The sequence below is a fragment of the Choloepus didactylus genome, chromosome 7, assembly GCF_015220235.1.
Source record: "Choloepus didactylus isolate mChoDid1 chromosome 7, mChoDid1.pri, whole genome shotgun sequence".
Lineage (NCBI taxonomy): Eukaryota > Metazoa > Chordata > Mammalia > Pilosa > Megalonychidae > Choloepus > Choloepus didactylus.
Window position 1 is genome coordinate 84,981,553 of NC_051313.1, and position 27,021 is coordinate 85,008,573.

The window sequence follows — 27,021 nt, forward strand, 5'->3', positions numbered from 1 at the left end:
CTTAAAAATAATAGTTCTGCAGTAACCACTATTATACAGCATATACTATCACATAATTTTTTTGATTATACAGATTGCATTAGGAAAATAAGTATTCTTATGACATGAGTCCTTTAAATCTTTTGGAGGTTTCTTTTGGATGGGCAGGTGATGTCTCTTGGCACACACCCAAATTGGATGAACCCACCAGATGGCCTAATTAGCAGTGATTCCTACTTCAATCCTGATGACAATTAAATAGAACTACACATGGCACTTTAACACTGATGCATAATAAGATATTTCTTTCCCTATTTCTTAATTATTTCTCATCTTGAAAGAGATGAAGCAAAACACAAAAATGCATTGTTTTAAATTTGAAATGTTAAATATAAATTTCCCTTATAAATTCTATTATAGAATTTATCAGTATTACAGCTACGATAAAGATTGGCTTATACCATAGCCCATTTTCTCCCTTCTAATGTGAAACCCAGGCATTTTCTAATGTGGAATCTCTTGATTCCCTGCTATATAATTTTATTATATTCAAACTAAAACATACTGTAACAGCAACAAAACTTGAACTAACATAACAGAACTTGGCTGATGCCAATATCTAATATCATTGATGAAATCAGAAGCTCAGATTAGAATTGCATTCTAAAAGGTAAATATGTCAAGGTTCATCCAGTTCTGAAAATATATATATTTAAAAAGTTAAGTACACTGATCTTATTAAGAAATGAAAAATTAAAACAAGGATTCTGACCGGAGCTACAGCATTTATTTTCTAACCTTTATGCATTTAGGCTGGCTTACATCATTCCCCACTAATGTAATTTCTGCCATTGTTAATGACTCAATGACAAAATGCAAACCATCAGCAGAGCCAACCAAGGCTAATGAAACTTATTTGATGATTTTCTTAATTAAAAACATGATTTATTGCTGTGGACGGACTTACTAGTGATCAGTGCCATATCCCTTCGTCCTGGTGAAGCCTACTGACGTGGCCACTACCAGTGCTGGTAAACCTGCAAGAAAAGCATTGTTACATTTCATAGTCAGCTATAAGCACTGTGTGTACTGGCCCAAGAAAAGGCAGGACAAACTTTATATGCCTAGATCAGAGCAACTACCTTTGGATGAACCACCCCAGAAAACAATCTGTTCATTAAAAGGGCTCTTTCAAGTTCAAAAGTATGAGAGTGACAGCTGTTTTTAACTGAGTGCATTTCTCCGAGGTTGCTAGGATACCACCAGGTATGACATAAGCTTAAAGAGAACTAATAACAGAGATTTAGTATATCTTTTAAGGTATTTTTTCCTAGGGGTTTACACTGTTATAAAGGAAATGTATAGTTACAAAGTCAAAAAGACAAAAAAATGGATGCTCTGGTGTGATGGACTATTAAAGAAATGCAACATTTGGTTGGTCACATGTTGATCCATATCAGATTGTATTTACAAAAAGAAAGAAGGAAATAAATCTTACCAGTTAACTCTTCCTTCATGATTTACTTATAAATAACAAGAATGTAGGAACAGGGTCAAGGGGCCCTAAGGAATGGTTTTTCTGGCTTCCTGGTCATCCTTCAGTAACAATCCTTAATGAAAGTAAGAACTATCCTTGTTTCTCTTCAGGGATGTTTAGGTATGCATTACTCCATTCATTGCCCCGTCCCTCTCTGAATTCAATTATCTGCATTCCTGCACCAATACTGACATAACATCTTCTTTTAGTTTATGTCTATGTGACTCACACTTGCCTCATTCAAGCTCAATGGAAACCTGTGTATTTTGGTGAATAGAGGTCAGGCTAATCTACGCTGTTAATTTCTTTTGTTATGTTTTCCTTTCATGTTTGCCTTTTCAGGTTAAAAAATCAATCATCCAATCACTTTTTTGCTCCCCAACACACACATCCTCTGTCTTTCTAACACTTCCCCTCCTTCCTGTGTGAGCTTTATCTAGTGATATCACATTCCTTCATGAGGTTCAATGACCAAGAACTATGGAAAGCATCCCTGGAGGGGCACACTACACTTCTGAACAAATACCAATGACTATATATATATATATATATATATACACACACACACAGTCATCTTCATCATCTTTCTTTTCTTCATGCATGTTATTTGTTGGATTTTTGGGCTTTAGTGATAACTCTGGACCAAGTTTAGAAAAAAAAAAGTCTCTTGGGTCATAACTGAATGGCTAATATTCTTCCTTCCACACAATTTGGATTTAAAAAAATTCTTTCTAAATTCATTATGTTGCACTTCCCAATAATAAAACTCATACATCACTTTTCTGCCCACTCATGGACTTTCTGATACTCTAGTATCATCAATTCGGCTTTTTGCTACCCCAAATATTCTAGTATTAGCTGTAAACATGGACACAAGCTGTGAAGCCTCCTCAAGATCTCTGATAACAATATTAAATAAGATAGATGCCAGTCCTGCAAGCTGCTACTAGATACTTCCCCAAGAAAAAAGTTCATTTACCTGCATCCTATTTCTCCTAGATCTGTAGTACAAACTCATGACAAAAGTGTCCCCTGATTGAGTATTAGTTCAACTTCAAAAACCTTTGGCATGAAACCTAGACCAAAGTTTTATGAAAGTCTAAGTAGACTATGTTTTCTAATCTCTTCTTAATTGCCTCCCCATTTGCCTTTGCAAAGAGTCCTAATATATTAGTCAGACATGATAGACCCTTCCTGAAATCTGATGGATAATTTTAAGTGTTCATGATTTTATTTTCCCAAAATGAATTATTCTGGTGTTACAATAAGTCCACTCTATCTGTAATTTCCCAGGTTCCCTCTAGAATCCTACTTTCCTATCTTCTGATACATCAGGATTTATTCTATATTTTGGTCTAAAATTTTCCCATTTTTTAGTGGAGGGTCTTTAAAACTCAAAGCCAAACACGATAAAATGCTGTTTTTTTCTAAACTAGGTTCTTAAATTAATTAGGCTATCATTACAACTGACCCTGTGAAATGTGTAGATCTCCAAGATGTCCATTTTATGAGGCAATTTGAGAGAAATTTTACGTAATGAAGACAGGCAATGACTTAATTAATATCTTAGTCAGAAATTCTATTTTTTTCCCTTTGAGGAATCCTCTTGACCAACAGTGAGGTTTCATTCATTCCCTTAACGGCTTTCTCCTTTAACATAAATGGCATTAGTCTTTAGTTGTTTTGAGGACTCTTGGAATGAGCGCCTCAAAGTTTTCTTGTGGGGAGTGCATGCCTTGTCAACCATCTTACTTTGGACCCTGAACATTCTGCATTTTCAGAAGATATTGACAGAGAGCAATTTGCTTTTCTTGCCTGTAGCCACATCGTCACTAAACTTACTCCTTTTTAAAGTTCCAGTGACCTGTTAGTGTTAAAAAATGACTGTGTCCTTATGTTTCAACTTCCATATATCAAATTGGACACACAAAAAAGTAGCTTGGGCATAAGTACCCTCTACTGCTTCCTAATACAAGTATTAAAGGTAAAAGGTATATGAATATGCTTACCCCATCCAAGGCATAAGAAACGTTTCCTTATAAGCCGAGTTCTAATTTTTCCAGTTACAGCCATATATGATTGCCACGCCTCAGTCAAAACCCAACAGAATGAAGCCAGGAAGAAAAAGTGCAAAAATGCAGTGGTGGTTGTACAGATGCTCTGTGGAAACAACAAAGACTCACAATGAATATGGTGGTGGTGGGGATCGTTTCTTCTTCAGAGGATTGTTAATCTCCAATTCATTGCTTCTATTTCAAATATCTACTATACCTCTGTGACAGAGTGATTATTTACAGAAATCAGAAACCCTGTAATCTTTAAGCTGTACACAGTGTCAATGATAGGAAAAAATATGTCCTGATTCCATTTATGAATTCAATTTGTAATGAGGAGAACCCAGAATGTAAATTTATACTCAATGGAGATTAAAATTATTGCCTTACTTGACTTTTTTTTCTTGAAATATAATTACAGCAATGGTCCTTTCTTTGCTTTAATTTAAGGTACAGACATCTCACATAATTATTTTGGCTACATCCTTTATATTCTTCCTTTTTAACTGAGAATTCTTCGTTGTTTTATTTATGTTGATGCTAACATTATCTTTGCAAGTTCAACAGCATTTCTAAAGGAAAAGTGATCCACTTTTACTTTGTTTTTATACAAGTGTGATATTCAAGGTATAATAGCAAAGTATGAAATGAGGCTTGGGCTAATAGTCTAGCACAAAAAATAACATGCATTTTAAAGTGCTTAATACATTGCTTCTGTGTTATTACATTATAATGTGTATCACAATCAAATCCCATCGAAAAGCTAAATCGAGTCACTGGCAGAACACAGCTATGATTTCCTAAATGTTTCTTCTTCATGAAATTTAAACGAATTTGAAGAGGCCCACCATTTGTTATTTGTGACTTGTCTGCTAAAGGTCTGCAGCTTCATTTTGGTAAAAGCTACTATTATTTCACTGTTGGTATAATTTCTTTGTGTAAATCTTGTTGGGATGCAGGTCTTTATAAACCAGAACAAACAACAAAACTAATTGCTTTCATCATAATTCTGTCTTGCTGCATCCAAAAATTGAAGCACAACCAAACAAAGAGAGTGAGACTAAAAACAAAAGTCATTAAAAAAAATCCCAAACCAAAAAATAAAAATACAACCCTATCCTCCCACTTCTATCTTATTCCACCGACTAAGACTATCTTTAAAAATTTTTTATTTTCTGTACCAAATTATTCATATTTGTTTATTCTGTTGACATTCACCAGATGTTAACTTAGCTTTTCACTTCTTTTAATTCTATGAATAGAACTTTATCATGTTTGCCTCACGGTTGTTGCAATGATGAGAGAGAATGTATGGAAGCTGCCTAGCACTGTGCTAGACGTATTGCAGTTGCTCAATCATTTGTGACTGTTATCATCATCATGATAAGTAGTACTAAAAAAAGGTGTTACCCCTTTTCAGCACTTGATCCCTTATCTCACGTGGTATTTAAACCTACTTAGTACCTAAGTTAATGCTTACAAAAATGATAACTTTGAATATGATAAAGTCATGGATTTCTCGAACACTTTTTTCATACTTTATTCCTGTCTCAGGTATAACATAACAACTGCTAACCAATTGTGATTCCTTCTATACTTGAAACACTGAGACTTCTTTTTCCAAGTGAAGGTTTAAATACCCGTGGGTTACCTACCTTGCTCCATCTTGATCTGCAATCCCTGATACCAATTTGAATTTCAGTGATAACTCTACCACCAAATACCTGGAGACTATTTAACACTATCTAATTCACGTTTCATTTCTTCCCACCATTTTGCATCATTTCAGTTGTGTATGTGCTAACACAGCTATTCCTTCTCCATTTTTAAACTATCAACATAGGCTTATACCAAACAATGTAAAAATGGCTTGAAACTTTAGACTCTATAAGCTGGATGCACGGAAATTTTATAGCGAATAAGAATAAGATGGTCAATATTTGTTTGTAATTTGCTCTCTCTATATTATGTTTGTTACTTTGGGATTTCCTGACACTTTAATTCTAATACAAATTGAGATACTTGTAGTTTTGGGCTACTGACATTTATTTCAATAATTCATGTCTTCCTGAACAATAATATGGCCACAACATTTGTGGGTAAATGTATTATCACTACTGAAGTGAGGTTTATGCCTATGGCCAATAGCATTCTACTATGGTCAGATGACTATTCATACATGACTGGAAAATGCTATAAGTATGGAGGCAAGCTATATGATCCTAAGGAGAGAGAGAGGGAGAAAAGGAGAGAGAAAGGGAGAGAGAAAGAGTGAGTTTGTGTGTGGATAAAAGATGTAAAAAATCACAATACTAATCTTGTATGGAGAGTGTGATAAAACCTGTGATCCCAAGAAACAGAGAAAGGGAACTTTTTGCTTCATCATGTCAGGAATCAGTGTAAAATTGGAATACTCCACACAGTGAAACACATCCACTGATTTTCTACTGAAAAGTTACATTTGCTAATCTATTATAATGCAGATAGACTTTTTAAAATACAACTTTTGTAAATAGCAATTTTCAAATGAACTTCATTATATTCCGCAAGTGTCATAATAGCATCCACAAGGGTGGCTATTCCAATGTTCTAGGTTCCAATGATCTCTACTTCTATATAACCTAAATTTCACATCCAGCAACCCTCAACACTCAACCACCCCTTGGATTCCTCCAGTCAGGGGGATTTTTCCACTTACAAAGTGCCAATTCTCACTCTCCTTGTCTATATACAGTTTAATATTTTTGCATTATGTCCACTACAAAAGGCATGATCAAGTCCAAACCCCAGTCCTGTGGGTGTGAACCCATTTATAAACAGGATCATTGAAGATGTTATTAGTTAAGATGCACCCAAACTGAATGAGGGTGGGCTATAATGCAATACGGCTGAAGTCCTTGTAAGCAATGAAACTGAACACAGAAGGAGAAGCCAAGGGGAGAAGTAAGAAGTTGGAAGTCAACGGAACTCAGAAGAGAAAGGAGAAGACACTGCCATGTGCATTTCCATGTGATGGAAAAGCCAAGGAACCCAAAGATTGGCATCTAGCCTAAAGATACAAGCCCCAAGAGGAAGCCAGCCTTCTAGCCTCTGAAATCATGAGTGAATACATTCCTGATGTTAAGTCAACCCACTGCATGTTATTTGTTGTAGTAGCTAGGAAACTAAAAGAGTTTTGGTACTGGAAAGTGGGATATTGTTATATCAAATACCTAAAAATGTGTAAATGGCTTTGAAATTGGTTAATGAAAAGGTAGACGATGGAAGAATTGTGAAGTGTTGATAGAAAAATCCTAGATTGCTTTAAAGAGACTGCTGGTAGAAATATGGACAGTAAAGGTATTTGTGATGAAGTTCTAGAAGGAAATGATTAATGTGTTATCAGAAACTGGAGGAAGGGCATTCCTTGGCAGAGAACTTGGCAAATCTGTGTTCTGATGTTAGCTAGAAGGCAGAACTTGAACATTATGAACTTGGATATTTAACTGAGCAGATTTCCAAGCTAAGTATGGAAGGTGTGGCCTGGCTTTTCCTTGTAGCTTACAGTGAAATGAGAGAGGAAAGATGTAAACTGAGGATTTAACTGTTAAGCATAATGAAACCAGCAATTAAAGATTGGGAATATTGTAAAATGATTCAGATAGTGTGCTCTGAGACTAGGGCCAAAAACGGCTCTATCAGAGACCTCCCTGAACTTTCAGGAATGAGTCCCCAGAGGTCAGGGCTCTATATGAGGGCTTCATTGAACAACTCTTTTGCTAAAGAGGGTGTGGCCGAATATGGATCCAATCAGCCATTTCAGTGGATGTCAAGATTTGAAATACAATTATCCAGGAAGAATCTTTCGAAAGTTCTGTTGTCTGATGGTTTGGACTTCCTGGAATTGCATGCAAAGCTGATAAAATTTTGCAAAATTTGAATGGGCAGATCCACTGCCAGCCTGGATTGAAAGGGACAGAGAGGGGACAAATTAAAGGAAGAATGATTTTTAAGGGCAGAACCATGGAAGGAAATGTCGGGACCAAAAAGATCTCCTCAGGCCAAAAGAGTGGGTCCACTTCTGTGTGTGGAAAGGGAGAGTCCATCCCAGTCACTGGAGGGGCAGGCCATCTGCTCCAGTGCTTGGAGGAGACAGGCCTTGTGCCCCATTGTTCAGGGAGAGTGCCGCTACCCAGTGTTTGGAGAGAGTGGGGCTTATACCCTAGTATTCAGGGAGTGAATGGCTGCTGTGCAAGTGCTAGGAAGGGATGGGAATGCTACTCCATCAGGCCTGAAGGACAAAGCATCAAGCCGCAGCTGCTCTCTGACCTTGAGATCTAATGGAGGTTGCCATGCTGGGTTTCAGACTTGTTTAAGACCTGTGACACCAGTTTTCCTCCCAATTTATTCCTTCTGTAATGGAAAGTTTATCCTATGCCTGTCCCATCATTGTATCTTGGAAGCAGATAACTTGTTTTCTAGATTTCACAGGTCCTTTGGAGAGGAATTTTGCCCTAGTATGGCCCACACCCGTAAGTGATTATGATGAGACTTTGTACTTATTATTGTTACTGATATGAATTAAGGCTTATGGGATGTTGTGATGGAAGAAATGTATTTTGCACATGAAAAGAACATCTCTCTTTGAGGTCTAGAGGGCAGATAATTGGGAACCGAATCATACCTCCCCAACAAAAGGCATGTTTGGGTCCAAATCCCTAGTCCTGTGGGTATGTATCTATTTGTAAATGGAACCTCTGAAGATGTTATTAGTTAAGGTTGTGCCCAAACTGAAATGAGGGTGGTCTCTAATCCAGTAAGGCTGAAGTCCTTATAAGCAAAGGAAATTGGACACAGAAGGAAAACCTAAGGGGAGAATCAGGAAACTGGAAGGCAACAGAACCCAGAAGAGAAAGGAGAAGATGCTGCCATGTGCATTTCCATGTGACAGAAAAGCCAAGGAACCCTAAAAATTGCCAGCCAGCCAGAAGACACCAACCCCGGAAGAAGCAAGTCTTCTAGCCTCTGAAACAATGAGCCAATAAATTCCTGATGTTAAGCCAACCCATTGTATATTATTTGTTGTAGCAGCCAGGAAATTAAAGCACACCTGTTCAATTATCACTCCCAGTATTACAGCTTCTCTTATTCAGCCTCTCTGTGTCTACTTTTGACTCTCATGATAGTAGGGGCCTCACTGTTCAGCATTCCAAACATGAGACTCACTAGCAACTTCAAGTTCATCATCCAATTCTTCTGCTAAACCTGCCTTACCAAACTCCAATCTGGCCTTGCTTCAGAGCTTATAAAAGCTGTTAACAAATATTACAAAATTTGAAAAGGAATTTCAGTTAATAAACTGAGAACCACTTATATCTATCACCCTCAAGTATATCTTCACCCCAAATCCCTAGAGACAACAGAAAATATTTCTTAAAATAACTGCTTTTTTTTTCTTAAAAAAAAAAAATTGTAAACCTTGGTGGACTATAAACTATGAGAAATCCCTGAGAAACAGAAATCAGATGAGAGCAGGTTGAAGGAGAGCACCTGAGTTCAAAGCTGCTGATAAAGGTAGGATTCAGCTTCATTAGTGCTAGACATTGGTACTAGCTATGAAGACATGCAAAGCATGAAAGAGTTAAGGGACAGGATAGACTCAGATGCTCTAACATCTGTCTACAAGTAATTCCAGAAGGAAGAAATAGAGAAAACCGGGAGAAAAGGCAGCATTTAAAGAAACATTATGTTAGATTTTCTCCTGACTGCAGGATAAATTAAAGACAAACATACAAATATATGCACACATAGACACACACATGGCTAGATACATTTTGTTGAAATTTATGGACATCAAGAATAAATAAAAACTCTGAATAGCTGTCAGAGTGAAAAGATATATGACTTACAAAGAAATAGACATCAGACGCCTTATGAGCAACCCTGGATAAAGGAAGACAGTGGAATAATATCTTCAATATTTCAAGAAAAAATAACTTTGAAGGTAGAATTCTACACTCAGTCAAACTGTTATTCAAGTGAGAGTCAGAAAAAGGTATTTTTAAAATTTAAAGGAACTTTGAAGTTTACTACTTCAAGATCTCCTCTGAAAGATATAGACAATCTATACCAATCAGAAGAAAAAGAAATCCAGGAAGAGGGAATGAGAGAGAATCAACACATAACAAAGAAAGCAATTAAGATATACGGTCTAAAGGAATTCTTCTTTTAAATTTTAAAAATACAATCACTTGGATATAAAATTCTAAATAAAATCAATGAGGGTTAAAAGATGGGAGGGGTGAGAGTTATGAGAGCAGAGGGAAATAAAAGTATGCTAAGCATCTTTACTTTTTCTTGGGGATAGTACAGATACTGGTTTATTCTAGATGACAGGAAAATATGCTTGAACATCTGTATTAAGAATGTTATAGTAACCACTAAAAAGTAGAAAAAAATAAATATTTGTAAACTAATAAAGGAAAAATAGAACGAAGAAATATCTATCAGTCTAATTAAAGAGAGGCAAAGGGGCAACAAAAACTACAAAAAATGATAAATATGAAAAACAAATAAAGCAGAAATAATTCAAAACATAGAAATAATGAGTGAGAATGCTTGAAATTCACTGGTTAAAGGTTAATTTCTATAATGGATAAAAAAAATCAATATCCAGTAATACTCGATATAGAAGACATACCTCAAACCCAATGGCACATGAAGATTAAGAAGAAAGGATGAAAAATATATATTATTAAAGAAATATGCAAAACTCTTATGACAGAATATCATAATGTATTTTAAAGAGCATTAAGAGATGAGGAGGGACTTTTTCATACTGATAAAAAGAGCAAGCCATAAACAAGATTCAGAAGTAACACTGCTATATGAAACTAATTAACACTATTTCAATGTATATGAAGCAAAAACTGAGAAACCTACGGGAAACTGTCAAACTAAGAAAGACTTAACATATATAACTCAGAGAGCCACAGAAAAAAGTGAAGGAAAAAATAATAATATGGAAGATTATTATCCTTTTGCAGTATTTTACATTTTTGTTGAGAAAATGTAAATATATGACAGAAAAATGTTTGAACATTTATATTAAGAATGTTAATTGGTAAAATTGATCTAATCTCTTTCTCTACAATATTATTCTTAAGAAACAGAGCATGCACAGTTTTTTAAAATAAAAATGGAACATTTAAGCAACTAGTCCAAGGAGAAAAATTAAATAAAATAAGTTTATGAAAGTTTAGAACATACAGGACTTTTTCACAGACCACAATACAATGAAATTGAAAATCAAAATTAAAATTCTCTAACCTTGGAAATGGAAAAAAAAAAAAAACCAACTTTTAAATAATCATGGAGTAAAAAGGAATTAAAAACCTAATTATAAACCATTTACTCATGGCATGTACAACCTTACATAGATAGAAAACAAAAGAAAATGAAAATAAATGGGCTACATAAAGGAATCAGAAGGAAGAATTTAATAAAGATAAAAGCAGAAATTAATGAAATTGAAAATGAAAGAGTCATATTGATCCCTGAAACCCAAGCTGACTCTAAAAGATCAGTAAGGCAGCTAAACTTTTGGCAACTGTGTTTTTTTTTTTTTAAATGGTGTGGGGAAAAGGCAAAATAAATGATATTAGGAATGAAAAAGGTTATTAAAAGTATTTTGAAAAAATAGCATGTACTATATATACATAAAAGTGAAAACATGCATAAAATGGACAATCTTCTAGAAAACATAAATGATCAAAATTGGCCCGAGAAACCAAACTAATAAATGTAGATAAAACTGAATGGCAGTAAAAGGAGTAATCCTTCAAAACAGACAAAAAATTTTCAGAAAAATTTACAGGCTAATTTTAACAAACTTAAGGAACATAATTCCCTTTTTATAATTTTTTCCAGGACAAAGAAGAAGATTAGTAGTACCTAATTCATTTTACAAGGCCAGCATAATACTAATACCAAAATGAACAAGAAAACTATAAGGCATTCTCATTTCTCAACAAAAATGTAAAAGTACTAAATAAAAGTTTGAACCCAGAAATACTGCAAAAGGATAATAAACCACTATCAAATAAGAGTATCTCCAATAATACAGGATGACTCAACATTAAAAAAGGACTTCCATATATTTTATTATATTAGCAGATTAAATAACTAGAAGCCATGTGACCATATTAATAAATGTAAAAGCATTTGCTAAAACTCAATTCCCAATTATCATTTTATTTTTAGATTTCCCAAATTCATTTTTATTATTACAGGATAATTCATATGATAAATTGTGGAGAGCCGTTTTTAGCCATTTTCCGGGTTAGGGCCTAGTGGGCATTCTGCAGCCTGCTCCTGGAGTGCGCCCCTCCCATCGAGTGAGCGGGGCGGCACTCGCGTCCTGTTTCAGCCTGCTCCTAGAGTACACCCCTCCCATCGAGTGAGCCAAGATGGCGCTCGAGTCCTGCTTCCGCATTATGGCGCTAGAAGCAGCAGTCGCTGCTAGCCTATTGTACACGCTTACGTGGTGTTTGTTTGTTGGTTATGATCATTGTATATAAGAAAGTTCCGGGCAGAGCTCGGGGAGACAGCCCACAAGGAGCCGTACCTGACGGCCGCATCGAGGCTGTTCTCCCGCGAGGCACTCTGCCACGCGTGGTAATCTGTAACAGAGAATGGTTGTCTAGCTTCAGTAAAAGAATTGCTCTCACAACCACCGTGTGGCTCGAGTCGTGACTTTCCAGCCAGATCAGTTTGCGCGGTTTGCATCCCCCTCTCTCCCCTTATCTCTCTGGTCCCCATCGCCGGCCGACCGAGGACTCGAGGCGGGGCGGAGAGGCGCCGGACAAGTGGTGGCCCGTACGGGGAATCGAACCCGCGACCTTGGCGTTATCAGCACCAACGCTCTACCGACTGAGCTAGCCGGGCTTACGGCGGACTTCCCGCGCCTGATCAACGCGAGAAGGTGAGTGCGTCTTATTACTTGAGAGTTAGGGCCCGTGGGTTTTCAGGTGACCCCGGGGGACTCGGAAGAGCTCTCCGAGTGACTGAAGTACAGTGCCGACTGCAAGCATGGGGCAGTCTGGAAGTTCGCCTTTATTGGCTCCTTTAAAAACCCTCCTGAAGCAGAGGGGTATCTCAGTTAAGAAAAGCTCCCTACAGAAGTTTTTAGATGATGTTGAGACTCTTGCCCCTTGGTTTCCCTCCACCGGTAGCCTCAGTCTGCCCTCTTGGAAGAAACTCGGTCGCGACATAGATCGAGCACGTCAGACGGGCGTGAGTGTGGACCCGATTCTAGTACCTGTATGGGAGACCGTCCGTGCGGTCCTTGAACTGGAATCGGCTGCCGGCCTTAGCCCGTCCTCCGCCTTGCAAGAGGCACGGTGCGCGCTCCAAGAGACCCAGTCAGTTTCGTCAGCGGACGGCTCCCATAAGGGCAAGCCGCCGGAGTCCAGTGACTCCGAGTCAGAGTCAGATAGCGATGCCGACGAGAAAGCGGAAGAGCGTCCGTTGATTGATTGGGGGGAGCCCCCCGCCACACCCGTGAGGCTTTCCGCCCCGCCCATGTCTACCGCTGCACCCCAGCCCCTGACTGACGCCTTGGGCGGTCCCACCAAGGAGCCTCGCCGAGAGCTCCCTCTAGTGGCCATGCCCGGTAGATGTAATTGTCCTTTGCTGCCAGACCCGGAAACCCTGATGGGTGGGCCGGGGGAAGGGTTTCCACAGCAGTTCCCCCCACCTGATTACTCCACAGAATGTGGAAAGAGACCTGATTACTCAAGTCCCCTAGGCCCCATTTCATCTGAATGTGGAAAGAGGCATTTTTGGCAGTGGGTCCCTTCCTTCTCTTTTAGGCCTTTTGGTGTACTAGGTGGGTACCAACCACTTAAGTCAGTACCATCCCCAGAGATGTTCCCGGTTATTATTAACCACCAAGGTAACAACCAACATGAAGCGTATGATTACAAACTTTTGAAAGAACTAAGGCAGGCCGTCCATCAGTACGGCCCCAATGCCCCTTATACCCTGAACATGGTTGAAAACCTCTCCGCCCTAAATCATACGCCCGCAGATATCGTTCAGTTAGCCCGTGCCTGTTTGCCTCCAGGCCGATTTATAGATTGGAAAGCGTGGTTTGAAGAGTTAGCTGAGGAACAAGCGGCTAGGAACGCAGCGGGAAGACATGGCGCGTGGAATACAGACATGCTGTTGGGGAGGGGAGCCCATGCCCAAAATCAAACGCGGTACCCTCAAGAGGTATATGCCCAAATCTTCCGTTGTTTCGTGGGAGCTTGGAAAAAGCTGACAGGTGAGGGTGAGGCCCAAGCCTCGCTCAGTAATATTCATCAGGGCCCCACAGAGCCTTTTGTGGATTTTGTAGCCAAAATGCAGACTGCAGCCGAGAGGATTTTCTCAGATCCAGGGGTGGCAGAAACTGTAGTTAAACAAATGATATTTGAGCAGTGTAATAAAGAGTGTAAAGTTATTTTAGCACAAAACAAAGGAAAACAGTTGACGGACTGGGTTCGGCTTTGCAGAGACGCTGGCAGCCCGTTAACTAATGCAGGTCTAGCTGCCATGCTAGCTAGCTCCCTACAGGTGGCTACAAAGAGCCCGAGAGCCTTAGGGGCAAAGCCTAACGGGTGCTATGGCTGTGGCCAGTCAGGGCACTTCAAGAGAGAATGTCCCAATAGACGTCAGCCCCCTGCCACTCAACGGTTTGGCGAACCAGGTGCAGTAACCAGGCCGTGTGGCCGTTGCCACAAAGGCTCCCACCGCGCAGAAGATTGTAGATCGATTTTCGATGCGCAGGGTAGACGCCTCTCTGACCGCCCCGAGCAGATTCCAAAAAACGGGAAGAGGGGGTCCGCCCTTTCGACGGACCCCCTTGCATGCCATTTGACAACACAGGATCCGATCAAATTCGTGCGTCCCCCGGCTCAGCAGGACTGGACCTCTGTGCCACCTCCAGACTCGTGCTAACCCCCTCCATGGGTGTCCAGTTAGTAGGGACCTCCTTCAAGGGGCCCTTACCGGCTGGTACTGTAGGGCTCATATTGGGGAGAGCATCCACGGCCCTGAGAGGATTAACAGTTATACCAGGACTTGTAGATTCAGATTTCACAGGCCGTGCCAAAGTTATGGTTCAATCTCAGCGGGGCGCCTTAGTCATTGCAGAAGGTGATAAGCTGGCGCAGCTCCTGCTCTTACCCAGCTTACATGCAGTCTTTCCAAGCAGAATCAGACAGAGAGGAGATAAAGGAATTGAGTCTTCAGGAAAAGTTTTTGAGGGCCTCCATATGTCTCTGGAGTCTCGACCCATGCTGGCTATTAAGGTACAAGGTAGATCTTTCCTAGGCCTGCTCGATACAGGGGCCGATCGGTCTATCATAAGACAACAAGAATGGCCCCCCACCTGGCCGACGTGCAGGGCGGAAGAGCCCATTAGAGGAATAGGCCAAATTTCAGCGCCCATGCTCAGTGCAGCTGCCCTTCATTGGGCCGATGAAGAAGGACACCAAGGCAGTTTCCAGCCCTATGTATTAGCCCTGCCTGTGTCTTTGTGGGGAAGAGACATCCTGACCCAAATGGACGTTACTTTAATTAGCGGTTACTCCCCAATCTCTAAACGACTTCTAAAAGAAATGGGGTATACCCCCGGCAAGGGTTTAGGAGCTTCACTGCACGGACGTGCGGAGCCTATACCAGTTGCCCCCAAGTCTGACCGACGAGGTTTGGGTTTTTCCTAGGGGCCACTGAGGAGAGATTCCCACCCACACCTATAAAACTAAAATGGAAAACCGAGGCTCCGGTGTGGGTGCCTCAGTGGCCCTTGCCACAGGAAAAACTTGCAGCGTTGCACGCCTTAGTATCAGAACAATTGGAAAAGGGCCACATCGCTCCCTCCACGTCACCGTGGAACACCCCTATATTCGTAATCAAAAAGAAATCTGGAAAATGGAGACTGCTGCATGATTTAAGGGCTATTAATGATTGCATGGAGCCTTTAGGACCAGTTCAGGTGGGACTGCCCCTCCTCTCAGCGTTGCCAGAGCACTGGTCGGTTGTCATCTTAGATCTTAGGGATTGTTTCTTTTCTATTCCACTCCACCCCGAAGACACCCCTAAGTTTGCCTTCACTGTGCCCTCTTGTAATCAAGAGGAGCCCTGCTATCGCTTTGAATGGACGGTCCTGCCCCAGGGTATGGCTAATAGTCCTACCATGTGTCAGCTGTATGTTGCCACCAAGTTAGTTGGCGCCCGGCAACAGTTCCCTCATGTGAAAATTATTCACTATATGGATGACATTCTGCTAGCCCATAAGGATGCTGCAATCCTTGAGACTGTATTGTCGCACTTAGTCTGTGACCTCAGAAAAGCTAACCTGGAAGTAGCCCCTGAGAAAATCCAAATGACGGACATCTCCACTTTCCTGGGAGCAAAACTCACGCCTACCCATGTCTCCCCCCAGAAGGTATCTCTCAGATTAGACAATATACGCACTCTGAATGATCTGCAAAGGCTCTTGGGAGATATAAATTGGATCCGCCCGTATTTGAAATTACCCAACGCTGAGTTGGTGCCCCTATTTGATTTGTTGAGAGGGGATTCAAACATAACTTCGCCCCGACACCTTACCCCCGAGGCGAGGCAAGCATTGTACCGGGTAGAGCAAGCGCTCAGTCGCGCCGCTCTGAAAAGAATAAACCCAAATGAGCCTTTTGAGGCATGCGTGCTGCCAACAGAATCGCAGCCCACTGCAGTGCTGTGGCAGCAAGGACCGCTGCTCTGGATCCACCCTGGGGTTTCCCCCCGGAAGGTCCTAGAGCATTATCCTACAGCGGTTGCGGAGTTAGCCCTGGAGTGTGTTAGAAGAGCGGTACAGCATTTTGGCCAACAACCCAGAAGTCTCCGAGTGCCTTATTCCTCCCAACAGCTTGAGGTACTCACTGGATGTATCGATCAGTGGGCCGTCCTCCGGTGTGCATTTCTCGGAAGCATTAACAATCAATTTCCTAAAGCTCCCCTCTTGCAGTTTGTTGCTCGGCACCCAGTGATTTTTCCTAAGGTGACCTCGTCTAAGCCGCTAGCGGATGCCCTCACTGTATACACAGACGGCTCCAGCTCCGGCACAGGGGCGTATTGTGTCGAGGGGGACACTCCAAAAACAGTACTCTTCCATCCACAAAGGCCTCAATGGGTAGAGCTACAGGTTATCATCACTGTTCTGAATAGCCTCTCTGGACCTTTGAATGTTGTCTCGGACTCTGCTTATGTTGTAAACTCTGTACGGATACTGGAGACAGTGGGCACTATTAGGCATTCATCTACAGTAAGGACATTTTTTATTAAGTTGCAGGAAGTCATATGGGCCAGGCGACACCCTTTTTACATAACTCATATCAGGGCCCACACAGGTTTGCCTGGCCCCATGGCCCAAGGAAACCACATAGTAGATGTGGCCACTCGACAGCCACACGTCTTCCCCATGCTGACACCCTATCAGCAAGCCCGAGAGTTCCACGCCAAATTTCATATCAATGCAGGTACCCTGGCTAAGCGGTTTAGTATACCGCGAGCGGCCGCTAGAGACATAGTCCGAGCTTGTGGAAATTGTGTTACTCAACAGCATATCCCATCTGTGGGAGTTAACCCTAGAGGTCTCGTCCCAGGAGACATTTGGCAAATGGATGTCACTCATCATTCAGAGTACGGAAAAATCAAATACCTGCATGTGTCAGTAGACACGTGTTCTCAAATATTATTTGCCTCTGCTGAGACAGGAGAAAAAGTCCACCAAGTCATTGCACACTGCCTTGCCGCTTGGGCAGCGTGGGGCAAGCCAAAAATGTTAAAGACAGATAACGGACCTGCTTATACCAGTAAAACTTTCCAAAAATTTTGTGATGATATGGGAGTGCAATTGAAGCATGGAATCCCTTACAATCCTCAAGGGCAAGGTATCATTGAAAGAGCACACAGGTCTCTGAAAGACTTGCTCAAAAAACAGAAAGAGGGGATAGGTCACGGCCTATCCCCAAAGGCCCAACTGTCTGTAGCCTTATTCACGTATAATTTCTTAAATGAAAATTCACAGGGCATGACACCTGCCCTGCAACACACCACCCCGAGTCCTCAGCATAGAGGTCTAGTCCGTTGGAAGGATGTCCTGTCGGGGCAATGGAAAGGCCCTGACCCGGTGCTCAGCTGGGCCAGAGGCTCTGTTTGTGTCTTCCCACAGGAACCAGGACGTCAACCAGTGTGGGTTCCGGAAAGATTGGTGAGAACCGTATCAACGCCCGAGAGCGCTGAGAAGCTGCAGCCCGACCAATTGGGAAAACCCCAATATGACACAAGAGACCCAACCTTCAACGCTGGTGACGATCAGCAAGATGACCAGCAAGATGATGAGAATGATCCTGACCGCCTCCCCGTCGTCCAGGGGGAGGACCGGTGATCCCAACCCCTACCCAAGCATTGCCTCCCTTCTAATGGTCATGCTTACCCTCGCCTCTTCTACCCAGGCCAATCCCCACCAGCCTTGGAAGTGGATCCTTGCACGTTGGGAAGACTCCAAGATAATTCTTTGTAATACCACAGCAGGAGCCCCCTCCTTTGTTTTTAATGCCATTGATTTGTTCCCCCCTCCTAATCCAAAACCTAGAGGTTATCCAGGCAGCCTAAATATACAAGATTATTATATGTGTCCATCTTCAAATCCTGGAAAATCATACTGCAATTCCCCCTATGAGTACTACTGTGCATACTGGGGGTGTGAAACATTAGCCACTGGCTGGAACCCTGCTGTCCCTGACAAATTTCTAAAGCTTACAGTAACCCCTTATCCTTGCCTAAATCCAGGCAATCGCTATTTCGACAGGTACCTTTGTCCTAAAAGGCTAATGCTCACCGTACAAGACCCTACCGATACGTCTTGGCTTATGGGTCGAACCTGGGGCTTCCGAATTCATCTAGCGGGGTCCGATCCGGGATCCCTTATTCTCATAAAAAAGGAAGCAGCTCAACATTCATCTTCGGGCATTGGCCCCAATAAAGTCATCAACCCCTTTTTTCCACAGCCCTCCAGCCGCACCTCAACTATAAGCAACGTATCCGGAAAACGCACCTCAGCTACAAACAACGCATCGCCAACCTCACCACCCCAACCTTTTCTACCCCCTTCTCGTTACTCCTCTCCCCTCTTCAGCCTTATCCAAGCAACCTTCACCTCACTAAATGTCTCCTACCCCAAGCTTACCGCCTCCTGTTGGCTTTGCCTCTCCGCCTCCTCCTCTCTGTATGAGCCAGTTGCCTCCAACCTCTCCTTTTCAGAAAGCACAGAGGACAGCCCTTCGGAGTGTAAATGGAATGTCACTACTGTCCCCCTAACTTTTCATTCAATCTCTTATACAGGAAAGTGTATCCGCCCTCGCTCAGGCAACTCCCCCAACCTCACAGCCTGCGCCAGTTACACGTCTCCCACGAGCTCTGCTAAGTTTCTTGCTCCCCACAACTCCTCCCAATGGCTCTGCTCCTCTACAGGACTTACCCCCTGCCTTAATGTGCAAACCCTCAATACAACTAAAGAAACTTGCCTCCTAGTTATCCTTATCCCTAGGGTTTTATACCACAGCGAGGAAGACTTCTTCCTCCGCCTGGAAAAAACTGCAGCCCCTGCTCCACTGCAAAAGCGAGAGCCCATCACCGTCCTCACGATTGCCTCCCTCCTAGGTCTTGCGGGCGTTGGCACCGGAGTCGCCGCTTTAGCCAGTCAAAGCTCCGCCCTAACTCACCTCCGGGCGGCTGTTGACGAAGACATCCGTCACTTACAAGACGCTGTTTCTCATCTTAAAAATTCCCTCAACTCCCTATCTGAGGTGGTGCTCCAAAACCGCCGAGGTCTCGATCTTCTGCTTCTCAAAGAGGGAGGCGTCTGTGCCGCCCTAGGAGAAGAGTGTTGTGTGTATGCCAACACTACAGGTCTCGCAGAGAACAGCCTAAAGAAAGTCCGGGAGGGACTGGAAAAGCGCAAAAGAGATCGTGAGGCTACCGGTCTTTGGTCCAGTTTCTTCGCTCCCGTCCTCCCATATATCCTCCCCTTTCTTAGCCCCCTACTACTAATTATTCTAATTCTCACCTTAGGGCCCTGCATTATCCGCAGAATTGTCCAGCTTGTAAGGAAACAAACGGATGCTATTTTTTACCAATGGCTCGCCACCTCTGATGACCTCTCCTCCGAGATGACGGCCAAACTTCCGCGACCTCGTCGCCATCGGTCAACCCGCCGACCACGAGGCCCTTCTCGGTCGCCAAAATGTCATACCAACCTCGAGCTCCGGCTTCTCTGAACTCTTGGACTTTGACCCTCTCTCCTTCGCCTAGCCCGCAGCAGCGAAGCCATTGACAATCGCCTGAACGCCTTGTCAACGTTGAGCCCCCACCCTGCTGAACTAACCCCTTTACTCCTCCCTCACATGGACAGCAGGCTCTAGACTGATCGATCCCCGTCCCGGCCACTCGGGGTGGGGCGCTCTGGGGCCAGGTTTGCGGCAAGGTCCATGGCCATATCCCGGATATAGCATATAGCTCCAGCTGTCTTAAATTTTGTCTCAGGCGAGTCTCTTCGGCGGGGTCCCGGTTGTGGCCACACGGGGCTCTGGCCATTGCACAGAGATGCCTAGTGACGCCTTTGACGCTGGTTGCCACTCTCCTGCCCCAATCGGCTTTCCCCAGTTACGAGGCGAAGTACTGTAGGGAGAGTCACGTTGTTTCCAGCTCACGGGCTCTCCGGTCTCTATATGAGGTAAGCTTTCTGGTCGGTGCCAGAGGTTCTGCCGTAAGATGGCAGGGGCCTAGTCCAGACTCCCCAAAGCACCAAATCATGTAGTGGGTCGTTCAGGCCCACGGGAGTACACTCATCAATGGAGACACTGGGTTGAAATAAATAAAAAAGGGGGAGATGTGGAGAGCCGTTTTTAGCCATTTTCCGGGTTAGGGCCTAGTGGGCATTCTGCAGCCTGCTCCTGGAGTGCGCCCCTCCCATCGAGTGAGCGGGGCGGCGCTCGCGTCCTGTTTCAGCCTGCTCCTAGAGTACACCCCTCCCATCGAGTGAGCCAAGATGGCGCTCGAGTCCTGCTTCCGCATTATGGCGCTAGAAGCAGCAGTCGCTGCTAGCCTATTGTACACGCTTACGTGGTGTTTGTTTGTTGGTTATGATCATTGTATATAAGAAAGTTCCGGGCAGAGCTCGGGGAGACAGCCCACAAGGAGCCGTACCTGACGGCCGCATCGAGGCTGTTCTCCCGCGAGGCACTCTGCCACGCGTGGTAATCTGTAACAGAGAATGGTTGTCTAGCTTCAGTAAAAGAATTGCTCTCACAACCACCGTGTGGCTCGAGTCGTGACTTTCCAGCCAGATCAGTTTGCGCGGTTTGCATCCCCCTCTCTCCCCTTATCTCTCTGGTCCCCATCGCCGGCCGACCGAGGACTCGAGGCGGGGCGGAGAGGCGCCGGACAATAAATATATTACAACTGATGTACGTATTTTATTCATAAGCATTTAGATTAACTCTAATCTGTGTATATATATATATATATATATACACATATATATTTAAATCTCTCTGACCCTGGGATTCTGATTAATTTTTTCCCTCCCGGAAGATGTGAGTACCGTAGTACCTTACTTGGTGAATTATTCTTGTATGTGACTCTTTTCTCTGTGAGGGAAAAACAACAGAAACATAGGATAGATTTCGACTTCCTTCTCAGGGAAAGAGAAATGTTGAAATTGTGTTTTCCCAGGCTTATTGAGGGTTTAGATTTTTTTACAGTTTTTTTTTTCATTAGAGAAGTTATAGGTTTACAGAAAAATCACACATACAATACAGAGTTCCCATATACTACCCTATTATTAACACCTTGCATCAGTGTGGTACATGTGTTACAATTCATGAAAGAACATTTTTATAATTGTACTATAAATTATAGTCCTTGGTTTACATTAGGATTCCATGTTTTTGTTGTACAGTCCTATGTTTTTTTAAATATTTATTCTAGTAATATATCTATATCCTAAAATTTCCCCCTTTTGACCACATGTGAATATATAATTCAGTGCTGTTAATTACAATCATAGTGTTGGCCTGTTATCACCACCATCCATTACCAAAACTTTTCCATCACCCCAAATAGAAACTCTGTATAATTTAAGCATTAAATCCCCACTCTCTACTCTCACCCTGGCCCCTGGTAACCTGTATTCTAGTATCTGACTCTACGAATTTGCTTATTCTAATTATTTCATATCAGTAAGATCATATAATATTTGTCCTTTTGTGTCTGGCTTAGTTCACTCAACATAATGTCTTCAGGGTTCATCCATGTTTTCACATGTATCAGGACTTCTTTCATTTTTAATGCTGAATAATATTTCCTTGTATGTATATACCACATTTTGTTTATCTCCATTGGTTGATGGACACTTAGGCTGGTTCCATTTTTGGCAATTGTAAATAATGCTGCTATGAACATCAGTGTGAAAATATCTGTTTTGAGTCTCTGCTTTCAGTTCTTTGGGGTACATACCTAGAAGGAGGAAATGGTAATTCTATTCTTAACTTTCTGAGGAACTCCCAAACTGTTTTCCAGCATGGCTCATCATTTTACATATCCACCAACAATGTACAAATGTTCTTACTTCTCCGCATCCTTGTCAACACTTATTATTTTATGTTTTTTTTAATAGCAATTATCATTTAAAAATATTCTTTCCAAATTATGAATAGAGCAGAACTCTTTTGCTTATTAAAGGGCATCTCTCTAAAACCTATAGTGAAAATCATTACTGGTGAAATAATAGAAGCATTCTCACCAATCATGACTAGAGAAGGATGACTACTGCCACCTCTACTATTCTAATTTGAATAGGAGTTCCCCACCAAAACAATACAAGAAAAAACAATAGGAAAGGAGAGACAAGATTGTTACTATTTCAAACAATATACGTCCTTACTAGAATATCCCAGAGAATCAACTTTTAAACTATTAGAAATAAAATAAGAATCAACATGATGCCTGGATGCAAGATCAACATGCAAAAATTATATTTATTATACACTGAGATAAATACACAAATCTAATTTCTCTATATGACAACATTATCAGTTGTAAAATATAAATACAGAATTTTTAATTAAATATGACAGAGTTGTCTCTCTTCTCCCTCCCAAACCATGCTAAAATGATCACATTATTAAGCCATAAGGAAAAAGAGAGTAGGCAATAGACAACAGTGAACTCAATTTGTTGACGAATTTGGAAGACTTTGAGTGAATGATCAATTGACTTAGAGAAGAAGCCTAAGTTCCTTTGAGGGGTGGTGGGTGGTGATAGAAACACCAATTGATTGTAATGGAGCCACTTCATTCCACAGACCTTCTGAAGGGTTTAATACTTGGAAACAAGAGGAGGGCAGAGAACTAAATGGAGCTGAAAAAGAGGGATTGGTTGAAAAATCTATATACAGAATGGTTGGAACTCTGTTTCCTCCCCCACTGAACACAGCCCAGCACTGTCGCAGGAAGGTTTGGCCTCTGGAGAAGTTGAAAGGGTCGGGCTGTCAATTCAGATCCCGGGCTCACTAGTGGATAGGTAGGCAGAGCAGGTAAAAGTGTAGATATTAAAGCATAAGGTCCTTCATTCCTTTCCTCCCTCTGCTTCTGGAATACCAGCCAGCCAGAGATCAAAATTATCCCCCAGAGGGAAAAAAATCTTCAGACACCACCTCATCCCTTGATTAACCTACTGTAAAAACCAAAGTTTTGATAAGCCCATTCACCCCCACAGAGCTTCAAGTCACTTTTTAGAGTCTTGTTGTTACATATGAATAGGCAGCCAAGGATAACAAGACAATTTAGAAAAGCAGAAAAGAAACAAGAGGGAGAAAAGAGACAATAGCAGTAATCAAAAAACAAAAACACTGAAAGGACTAATTATAAGTTCTTCAGATGCTGAGAGAAAAGAATGAGTGTTTAATACAGAAAGCACTAGGGAAAAATTATTGGATAAAAGATTCTATTCATAATAACAACAAAACTATAAGGTATCTTCAAATAAAATTAACAAAAATGTTCAGGAACTTAATGTAGAAATTTATAACATACAAATGAGCACATAAAAGAAGACATGAGTATATGGAAAATATACCATGTACATGAATTAGGAGACTCAATATCATATAAATGCCTATCATCTCCAAGTTAAATAATACATTCATAAAAGTAAATTCAAAGAACAGTTCATAAAATTTGAAAAGAAGCAGACAGCAGAGTAATATGCACCCAGATAATCATCATCCTTATTTTGTATATGAGGAAACTGGAGCTTGGAGAGGCTAAGTAACTTGGCCAATTTCACCTGGTTAAGACGTGGGAAGCAAAAGTCAAAACATTCTCTCTTACTCTAGAGTTTGAATACTCCCTTAAGTATGTCACACTGCCATTTGACATTTTTTTACTTATTGTGTATTTTATTCCCCACAATCATTTTCAACCTTCTCAAGCTATAGCTTTCCCCCTTTCTCCCTTATGTCAGATGCCCTTGCCTTCTGTATCACTGAGGAGGTACAGACCTTCCACTTTATCAATATCTTTGTATGCCCTCCCCCATCCCTACTTGAATTTCCCCCTTCATCCATGCCCTCCTCTTTTATGAAGCAGACTCCTCCTCTTCCAGGAGATGGTGTAACAGAGTAGCTAGTAGACATGTCCATGGAGCCAGACTGCCTGGTTTCCTATACTGAGTCCTTCACTTACAGGTTGCTACCTAAAATATCTGTATGTCTCTTCCCTCATCTGTAAAACAAGGATAATCGCACCTACCTCATAAGATTATTGTAAGGAATAAATTAAACGATACATGTAAAGAACTTAAAAAAAAGAAATTGCTACATGGTAACTACTCTTGATCCCATATTTGATCACTTTTATACTTTCCTCCTGTAGTTAGTCCCTTTCTTCATACATATTCAATCTCTTGGCCTGCAAACTTGCTGATGACTCTACCTTAAAAAAACAAAACAACCCACTTTTCATTGCTTTTTTTTAATCATGGTCAAATTTCTTAAAAGGTTAAGCTACACTTCATCACTTTCTTTACTACCTGCTCACATCTTTTCTTGCCATTTAGCATCTCCCCTGAATTGCCCTCTGTTCCAGTTTGCTAATGTTGCCATTATGCAAAATACCAGAAATGGATTGGCCTTTATAAAGGGAATTTATTAGGTTACAAACTTACAGTTCTAAGGCCATAAAAGTGTCCAAACTAAGGTATCAACAAGAGGATACCTTCACTGAAGAATGGCTGATGGTGTCCAGAACCCCTTTGTCAGCTGGGAAGGCATGTGGTTGGCGTCTGCTGGTCCTTTGCTCCCGGGTTGTGTTTCAAAATGGCTTTCTCCAAAAAGTCTCTGGGCTTCTGTCTTAGATACTCTCTCTCAGCTCCTGTGCATCCTCCTTCTTTCTCCCACGGAATTTCTCTCTAAACATTTAGGGGTCTTCTCTTAGCTTCTCCAGGGCAAACTCTGGGCTTCATCTCTTAGCTTAGCATCTCCAAATGTCCTTCAGTCTGCATCTCCAAGTGTCTCTGTCTTCTGTCTGCATCAGCGTCAGCTCCTTCAGTTTCTTTGTGTCCTAGCTTAGTATATCCCGGGGTGTTTTTGTCTCTCTGCTCTCTGTGTAAGCTCTCTTTAAAGGACTCGGGTAAACTAATCAAGACCCACACTGAATGGACAGAGTCACATCTCCATGGAAATAATTTAATCAACAGGTCTTGCCCACAGTTGGGTGAGTCACAGCTCCATGGAAACACTCAATCCAAAGTTCCACCCAACAGAATTGGGTTAAAAGATCATGGCTCTTCTGGGGTCCATAACAGTTTCAAACTAGCACACCCTCCCACAGGAATCACCTAGGACCTCTTAATTTCCAAAGCTAATGAATGAGATTTTCTCAGTTAGCCATAAAAAATTTGGGCCTCAACATTATCACATTTACTATATAGTCTTTAAAGAATTTCCTAGCTCTAAAATTCTACAATACCATGAATTCTCCCTAATTAAAGCTTTCATCAGGTTATTCATTTCTTCTGGAATTAAATTTGGCAATTTATATTCTCCCAGGAAATTATCCACTTTAATTGTATTTTCCAATGTGTTAATACATGATTGTATATAATGTTCTAAGAAATGTTTTTTGCTTCTAATGTGACATGTCTGTGTTTTTTGTTTCCTAATAGATTTATCAGAAAGGCTGTTTTACCATTGTTTTCAAACTTTAATGACTCTTAATTCTACCTTGAAAAAATATTATTTCATTATTACAGTGAGAAATTTTTTAGAATATATAATATAATCATTTACCACTTATCATTTGGCATGTTATCAAGAATTCTAAAAACAAAATAAAGAATACTACACTTACCTTCCTCCTAACATTCAAATGAATCAAAGTGTGTTAGCATTTTAAAAATATGCAGACACACACCTATTGTGTAAGCATTTCAAAAAGCGGAAGAGAAAATGTTTTCTATGAGACATATGATATAAGAAACTTCCATGGAATATAGAATGTAGAAAAGCTTGATTTGCTAGGCAAATGAAAAGCATAATATTGAGATTAAGCTCTTCAACAGAATATTTAGAAGCTCCCAAATCATATCAGTATCTGAGTACTTTGCAGTTAGAAATCAAGTTATTTGCCACTATCTCAACATTTCAGTACTTGCAAACTAGAACAATTCCACCCCATGAAGCAATTTTTACTTGAATTAGATAATTTCCTCCATTCACATGCATTTTTGTTTGTAATAAATAAATTAGTATTGCATATTTCTTGCTACTCACAGGACACATATGATATAATACTGGATACATTGTTAACTCCTTACATACCAAGCTATGGCAAGAAATCCTGGCTCATCTTCATCGTAGTTTCAAAGCCACTTCTTTAAGTCTGCACTAATAATTGCACATTTACATTATTCAGAAGGAGGAAGCTCTTGTAGATGAAAAATGAATTATTGTGAGGATTAAATGGATAATGAATTAAAAAGTGCTTTGTATAAAGGTGATGCATAATATCATATACAGTAAGCATTCAGTAAATAATAGCTGTAAATAATACTGCAATTAGTTGAATACATGAAGTGATTTTTTTTTTGGTCAAACGTGTATTTGAAAATACTTACTATATCTAAAGAGATGATGAGAAAACCAACTTAAGTACCTATTCTATCTTAAATATCAATTTCAAAGCATGTTGCAGGGCAAAGATGTTACAAAGGAGAAAATGAAGTCCATTAAATTTGGAATAACCTGAGGAAAGCTTTAATTAGGGAGAATTCATGGTATTGTAGAATTTTGTAACTTGTCCAAAGTTACACAGGTAGCAAAAT

General features: G+C 41.1%; 1 protein-coding gene across 4 annotated transcripts in view; it reads right to left on the reverse strand.

Annotated features, from left to right (window-relative positions):
* The window catches only part of ADGRB3 (adhesion G protein-coupled receptor B3), a 772,638-nt gene that overhangs the window by 55,535 nt on the left and 690,082 nt on the right, over nucleotides 1–27,021 (reverse strand). For all 4 annotated transcript variants that reach the window (XM_037842636.1, XM_037842635.1, XM_037842634.1 and 1 more), the window contains 2 exons: nucleotides 3,526–3,676; nucleotides 947–1,016 (listed from right to left, as the gene is read on the reverse strand). In XM_037842636.1, the coding sequence (XP_037698564.1) occupies nucleotides 947–1,016; nucleotides 3,526–3,676 (221 nt within the window). The remainder of the gene's footprint in view (nucleotides 1–946; nucleotides 1,017–3,525; nucleotides 3,677–27,021) is intronic.